Raw genomic sequence first — 7,523 nt, 5'->3', positions numbered from 1 at the left:
CGAGGGGAGACGAGGGGTTCCCGGCGGTGGCGGAGCCTTCTCTCCTGCTGTGGGAGCGGAACAGGAGCCGGCGCCGCTTCGCCTTTTGGTTTCTTTTTCATATTAGTGTATTTAATGCACACGTTGGCGTGCGGACAGGCAGAGCAGAACCAAAATGCGGTGGTAGCCGTACGGACCTTCCATTTGCTGCTCAATTAACTGTTCTTCTCATTATTTCAGCAGGCTGTCTAGAAAATAAGTGCTAAAATTAATGCGGGGTAAGCAGAACCTTGTTTAGAAATGTTACGCTTAAATTTCTCTCCCATTAAAGCTTTTTCTTATGATTGGTATTCAGGGCAAGGATTGCATGAGAAATAGGGGTTTTTCATTGGGTTTTGGGGCTTTTTTGGAAACTTTGTTTTGTTTGCTGAATATATAGCCCTTTTAATAAATCAGACCTTAAGGTAACATGCAGAATCTGCTAGTTCAGTATTACTTACTTAGATCCCTAAGCAGGCAGCTTTTATTTGATTTGCAAGCAGGTATGCACAGCAACAGTCTTGATTTTTAAATTTCTAAACAGAGAATGAAGAGTGAAAAAAAACCCAAAATAACCCAAAACTCTTTTAGTAATCCACACTGGAATATAGCAGCGAGCCATTGATGTCGTTTGGTAAACATAGTGCAGTGCTTCTCCTAATTCCAGTCTGCTGAATCCTTGTGAACAGTCTATGGTATGGTATTGCCTTGAGTTGAATATGGGATTGACATAACACGACCGCTAGCCAAGCAAGGGGGAATTCAAGGATATCTTGGCTGTAGGTAGTCTGGCTTTTCCCTGCCTAACAGCTTAGTTTGGAGAGCAGCCAGGGAACGTTGGAAGCTGCCAAAGGAATTGCCACTGATTTTGCCCTTGCAGAAGGAAAATTGGGCAGTGAACGAGGAGAGAGTTGGGGATTCTCAAGCGGAAACCCCACCAATTGAGGAGAAAGTAGATTGGGGAAAGAGGACCCCAATTTTATAAGTAATTTTTCAGTGTTTTAGGAAGAGGGTTTTCCTCTCTGCAGCAAACTCCCTTAACTTGAAGGCACTGTACCTTCTGGATTTGGCTAATAAATCAGTCAGCCTTTCCCCTTGATAGCTGTGTGCGCCACATCCAGCATTTTCAGGATATTAATAACTTCAAATATATTCTACTAGGTGCAGGCTCCAGCTCTCTTAACCTCATTTTATTAAAATCCAAGTCGTCAATCGCTCCTTAATGTGGCAATTGGGTGCCTTTCCTTTAAGCTGCTTCTTAGGGAAAAGAACTCCCTGTTTAAATAATGTAGTTACCTTTGTCTCCATGACTTAGCATTCTTGGGTCATTAACAGTCACAAAATGTCAGTCTTGATGGGAATGTAAACTCGGCACTGAAATAAAGTCATCTTTATTACTTTATTAGCGTATTGTCTAGCTGAAAGGAATGCAGATTTCTTGAGGGAAGAGTGAAATCAGGACCTTTGTGCATGTGGTCAATCAAGTAGTAAGGCCTCAAATTCTTGCTGCTATTTCTTCTCTGCCTACTGAAAGTGGAAGTGAAACCATCATTATACTCAGTGCTGCACGTTTGAATCTCACACAGTTTTATATGTTGGGATTGTGCTGTTGTTGAGATATTTCATTATAACTCCATGGTAAGCTTTATACCCCCTGTGTGTGTGGGAAATAGCTTTTTATGAAATGGTGTTTAAATATAAGGCAGATGTTTTCTCAGCTTTGATTTTCTTTCTGTCCCTCCCTGTGCTTTTTTACATGTAGTGTTGAGAGGCAAAATGGTCCATGCAGAAACATTTTCACGTCCCCTGAGCCGGAATGAAGTGGTCGGATTAATTTTTCGTTTAACCATATTTGGTGCTGTAACGTATTTTACCATTAAATGGATGGTTGATGCCATTGATCCGACCAGAAAGCAGAAAGTAGAAGCTCAGAAACAGGTAGGATTTTCTTAATAAATATTTCTGTGAAATGCTGTCTCATTCATTACTGTTCGTACAGGTAAATTTGCTGACTGTAAACTGGAATTTCAGTAACCTACAAAGTAACCAACAAAAGCATGTGGAATAATTTAAGAAAAAACAAAAGTGTTTTTTAGTAAATCTCAGGGTCTAGGCTGTTAGCATTTTCAGTGCTTACATTTTATAACCATTTAAAATTTCTAGCTTGAAGTGGTGGAAAAGCTGTTGAACTGTAGCACAATGTTGTCTCTAATTATCTGCAAGCGTGTGGTCCTGGTGCCCTTGCTGCTTCTGACAACTTTGCTAAGCAGCAGTCATGTTAAATAATGCATCTCATCTCACCTGTCTGATGGTTGCTTTTTAAAACCTTGAGCAGAAATAACTTATTTCTCTGCCGCTTTTTGGCAGCTTAATGGCAGAGGCAGGGACTGTAGTTATTCATGATAAAGAGGAACGCTGCTGTCTAAAGGCCTTTTTAAGAATAACTTGCACATTGTCCCTCTCCTTCTCTTCTCCCCCCACCGCCAGTAGCAGTCAAAATGCCCTGGAAAGAGAAAAAAGAGAAAAGCCTCATTCCTTATGTTGAATTAGAAAGACTTGCAGGAATTAATGCTCTGGGAAAAATCTAGGTGTATTTCAGAACCAAAAGTTAAATGTTTCCTTTGGAAAGTATTGAAGAAAGTGAAAATGTTGCAACTTGTTTGTTTGTTTGTTTTTCTGGCTGACACAAATTTCACAGATTAAAACAGTAGTTTTGAGCAACCTAATTCTGTTTTGGATGGTTTTTCTTTTTTTTTTTTTTTAATGAAATATTTAGTTTAAAAATTGACCCCACTTTAAAAATCAGCTTTGACAATCTGTGCTAGTGCCAGCTATTATATAAGAGGTTGCAATATCCCAAAAGCACGTCAGACTTGACCGCAAGTTTGGGTGAAAAGAGAAACTGAATTGTGAAAGCATGTTGGTACAATAATTGACTTTTCCTTTTAAACTGGGAAAAAGAAAACATTGAATACATAGAAAAAAATGGTTCTGTGAATTGTCTTTTTTTTCCCCTTAAAAAACCATCTGTTTCTTCCTGATGCAGTGCTGTGGAGTTTTGCTGGGGGTATGCTTTTTATAATAACACAGTTATATCTCGCATTAAAGTGTGTGTGTATTATTTGCAGGGTTGTGAATGAAGATAATTAAGACTATGAAAGAACTCTTAGAGTTCTAGTTAATAACAAGTTTCAGGCTTTTCATCTGAATCCTGTACCAAGTTTGTAAGGACTAATGGGGGTTTTTTTAAGTGTAACATACCTGTATTGGCTGTGGAAACTCCTGTACAGATAATGGAAATGATTTTGTACTGAGGTTACCTGTGTGTCTGCAAACCTGTTGTGCACAGCAAGGTCTGTGTTTTGATACTTATTTTCATTGTTTTTCAGGTCGTAATGTATGACTTGTAGATTTAGGGGTGGGAGGGCTGGTGTGACACTTATTTGATGGGAACTGAGACATATGATTTAGTTTCACTCAAGTGACAACAAGTCATTAGGAAACAGCAGAACTTTCTACTTCATAAAGTTTTAAGCTCTTTTCTGATGTGACTTATGGAGAAGCTTTTCTGACTTCAAATAGCAGTTCTTTAAAAACTAATTTTTGAAGTAAGTATTCAGTTTCTTTCTCTGATTTTCTTGGCGTTTTATTTCCCCCCAGGCTGAAAAACTAATGAAGCAAATTGGAGTGAAAAATGTCAAGCTCACTGAATACGAAATGAGTATTGCTGCACATCTCGTAGACCCACTTAGCATGCATGTAAGAAACTGTTTTCCATGTTGCTCCAATGAAAGCACTTCAGACATGGAAGATCTTGATTTTGACTTTGGATGACTTTGTCATGCATATGTATCTATGGAAATACATAGAAAATATTTCTGTTGCAGAAATTGCTAAAATTGCATCATTTAGAGCACTTCTTTAATCACTTGTCTTTTTTTTTTTTTTTTTTTTTTTTTGCACTACTTTTAAGCTTGTGGATATTTTTTGTTGGCAAGGACTATGGTGATCGTTTCTAATACTGGTTTTCCCTATTAGGTAACCTGGAGTGATATTGCAGGCTTAGATGATATTATTACGGATTTGAAAGACACTGTCATTTTGCCTATCAAGAAGAAATATTTGTTTGAGAATTCCAGGCTCTTACAGCCACCAAAAGGTAGGAAGGAAATGTCATGGATTTATACATTGGTATTAAAAAAAACAAACCAAACCAAAACAAAAACCAAAATAGGTTTCAATTACCCAGAAAGGAAAGAGGAAGTGGGTTGCCAGTCCGAAATGCAACCATTAAGACTGATGCCAGGGAAAACCCTCAAGTTTTTCCTCCTCTCTTGCCATAAAATCAAGTTCTAGTGAATAAATTTAATCTTAATAATGAAACAATAATTGCTTTTCAGCTATTGATGTTATGTTTTGGTGCACTAATCTACATAGCTAACATTTTTAATTGCCTAAATTGACGATTTTTTTCTTGTTATGCCCCACCTTGTCCTTTGGCAGAGGTGAGCTATAACTCTGCTGTATAGCTTTGTACACTTGGTTAATATTTCTACGGTATTATAGAAACATAAGTCATAAACATGAGATGTCAATCATGCATACATCTCTCTGTTCTAGTCCTAGAAATTCCAGTCATTCAAAGAGAAAGACATCCCATTTTTATTCTGGAGATCCCTTGATTTTCTCTGGAGTTGAGTTGCACAGTATTGAGACAGTAAAGAAACCAGCAGGTGACAAATTAACTTTCCAACGGTCAAACAGAAGTTGGACTCTGCTGGAATGCTTACAGACATATTTACTGTATGTTACTGCAAATGAGAAGAATTTGAACCTAAAATGTTGGACAAAATGCCAACATTTCTCTCTACTGCTCTGATCCCTAAAATATTGTCATCTGAAAAGTCTCTGGAAACTATTAATTACTGCCTATGTCTGCGACCATCTCAGTTTCATGTCCTAAGTGATGGAAAATGAAACACTTCTGTAACTGTTTTAGTTTTTCCAGGCTGCTCTCTGTTTAAGTCACAAATTGAAACTGTCTGGAAAATTACTTTAATGTCATGATCTAATAAGCTGAAGGAAAAAATTATTTTTTATTTATCTTTTTAAAGCAGACTTTCCATACAGGGCAAGCTCCCCAGTTTTATTAGTGGATGGTACTGTGCATTAATAGGAAGTCATTGCTTCAGAGTAATTATGTTTGTTGTCAATCACATAAACAGAAAAAACCCTTAGTAATACTCTGTGTTTCAGGCTTGTTTGACTTAATTTCTTTTTTTAAAATTGTTTTCTTTAAAACTATGTTAGAAAAACAGTACTGTGAATTCTTTCAGTATGACAAGTTTAAAAATAATATGACATGTCATATTTAATTGTGGGCAATTTGTTTAAAGTGTTTATGGGCTCTTTCTTTTTTTTTTTTCCCCCTCTCCTCTCTGTGCTAAGTTTTATCAGCAAGGCTGAAACTGTAAACAAGACCTGTCAAATGCATACAGGAAGTAAATAGTGTTTTAATTTTATATAACCTTTATAGTCACAGTAATAAACCAGTCATCTTTCAGACAAATGTCTCCCTTAAATTTCACCATGCCTGGTTTTAGGTATTCTTAGCTTTAATTTTATAATAAGGATATCTTAACTAACTCTGATTTGATAGAACACTGTATAACTTAATTTCTTATCCTCTAAAACTTGGCTAAAACACAAGCCTGGGCATTCTCAGGTCTGTCATACCAAAGCATGATTTCTGTACCGCAACCAGAGAGCATTAACACCGTTACTTTTTCAGGAGTACTTCTCTATGGCCCTCCTGGTTGTGGCAAAACACTGATCGCCAAAGCTACGGCAAAGGAAGCAGGCTGTCGATTTATTAATCTCCAGCCTTCAACACTGACTGACAAATGGTATGGAGAGTCTCAAAAACTGGCTGCTGCTGTCTTCTCCCTTGCTATAAAGCTCCAACCATCCATCATTTTTATTGATGAAATAGGTAAAAAGCTATCTTTTTTTGTAAGTAACTGTAGCAGAGTGGCTTTAAACTGTAGGTTCAAGTTGATGGGTATATTGATCTACTGTCACCTGTTTCTTAAAAAGAATTATAATGGAACGAGTTTTAGTAATAGAAACAGTATTGTAAAGTAATGGTGTCAGATTAAGAAAAACAGCTTATTTCTTCCTCGTGTTAGTGGAGGAAATGAGAAGTAGATGAGTTGCTGCTTATTTTTGGTTGGGCTAAGATGGTTCATCAGGAAAGCTTTTCTTCTGTCAAGGGAACTACTTATTCATGAAACCCATCACCAAATAATAGTTTAATAAGGCTGAAGAAGTAGGAGGGGAAGTTTAGCAAGGAAGACAGCAAAGATGCCAGTTGTTCCGTGCATTTGGATGTGTCACATCATAAGTCCCTGTGAACTTCAGCAGTTCAGTTGAAATTGCTTCTTGCCTCATAGCACTGTCACTTCTTAGCGTGAAGTTTCCACAGTTTAGGTTTATGAAGGTGCTGAGTTCTTAAGATGCTTTTTATCCTTTTGTATAGGTGTGGAAAAAGTGGTATTTTTCTAGCTGTTAGAAATTCTTTAGGCAACCACTAGCAGAGTTAGAGCTCTGCATAACAAAGTGTATAGCCTACTTTACATCAGTCCTGCAGCTTGCTGTTCTCTTCTGCTTGCCAGCCTCTGAATGCTTCCATCTATGCATGAGAAATTGAGGTGAATGTTACACTTTCCATGAATTCAGGAAAGTGAAAATTGGAGCACAATATTTGGGACTATCTCATGTGATAGGTACATACTCGTGTAATGTAATTTAAAAGATTAAAAATGTGGTGAGATTCCACTTTCCTATTCTTCATTGTAAATATTTTTAATTTGTTGACAATGTTTATTTTAAAAAGTATTTAGAAGGTAGAGAATAGCACAGGTCTATATGTGAAGAATGAAACAGCATGGTTTCTATGGCGGGATTGAAAGTAAACTCCTTTACTGAATCCTTTAATCCAGATTCCTTCTTACGGAGTCGATCGAGTTCTGACCATGAAGCTACAGCCATGATGAAAGCTCAGTTCATGAGTCTGTGGGATGGACTGGACACCGATTATAACTGCCAAGTGAGTGCCAAGGATAAGGAGAAAAGGAATGTGATTCTTCCTTCTTGGATATTGTGCATCAGCCATTTGGGAAGAGTAACAGATTGCGTGTCGTAATAATTGCCAAAAGAGTTTCTTCACCTGTCAGTGTTAGTGATTGCCAGTCTGTTACAGGAATGACATGAGTTATATTCATAGATCATTGTTCTTCTTGAGAAGACTGGTTTTGTAGGTATTTTGGTTTTAATTAAGAAGTATTATTTTCAGAAGTGTCTGAAGTCTCAATAATATAGCTGTATAGTTTGAGCTGCCAAAATTGTGAATTTTAAACTGTTTTGAAAAACATTTGTCAACAATACTTTCTTCAGGGGAAGTGAATCTTTTGATTTCAGAAAAGGGATTGAAAGATCTGAGTATT

General features: G+C 37.2%; 1 protein-coding gene across 1 annotated transcript; it reads left to right on the top strand.

Annotated features, from left to right (window-relative positions):
- Positions 1 to 1,683: 1,683 nt before the first annotated feature.
- Positions 1,684 to 7,126, top strand: LOC104518683 (ATPase family AAA domain containing 1; the record flags this gene model as incomplete). Its single annotated transcript, XM_010174249.1, has 5 exons — positions 1,684 to 1,956; positions 3,679 to 3,777; positions 4,057 to 4,177; positions 5,810 to 6,010; positions 7,020 to 7,126. Coding segments are annotated over exons 1-5 (690 nt in total), but the record flags the coding sequence as incomplete, so codon positions are not given.
- Between the last annotated feature and the right edge of the window lie 397 nt (positions 7,127 to 7,523).

The sequence above is a fragment of the Antrostomus carolinensis genome, unplaced genomic scaffold (assembly GCF_000700745.2).
Source record: "Antrostomus carolinensis isolate BGI_N321 unplaced genomic scaffold, ASM70074v2 Scaffold51038, whole genome shotgun sequence".
NCBI lineage: Eukaryota > Metazoa > Chordata > Aves > Caprimulgiformes > Caprimulgidae > Antrostomus > Antrostomus carolinensis.
This window is presented reverse-complemented; position numbering and strand designations above follow the sequence as displayed.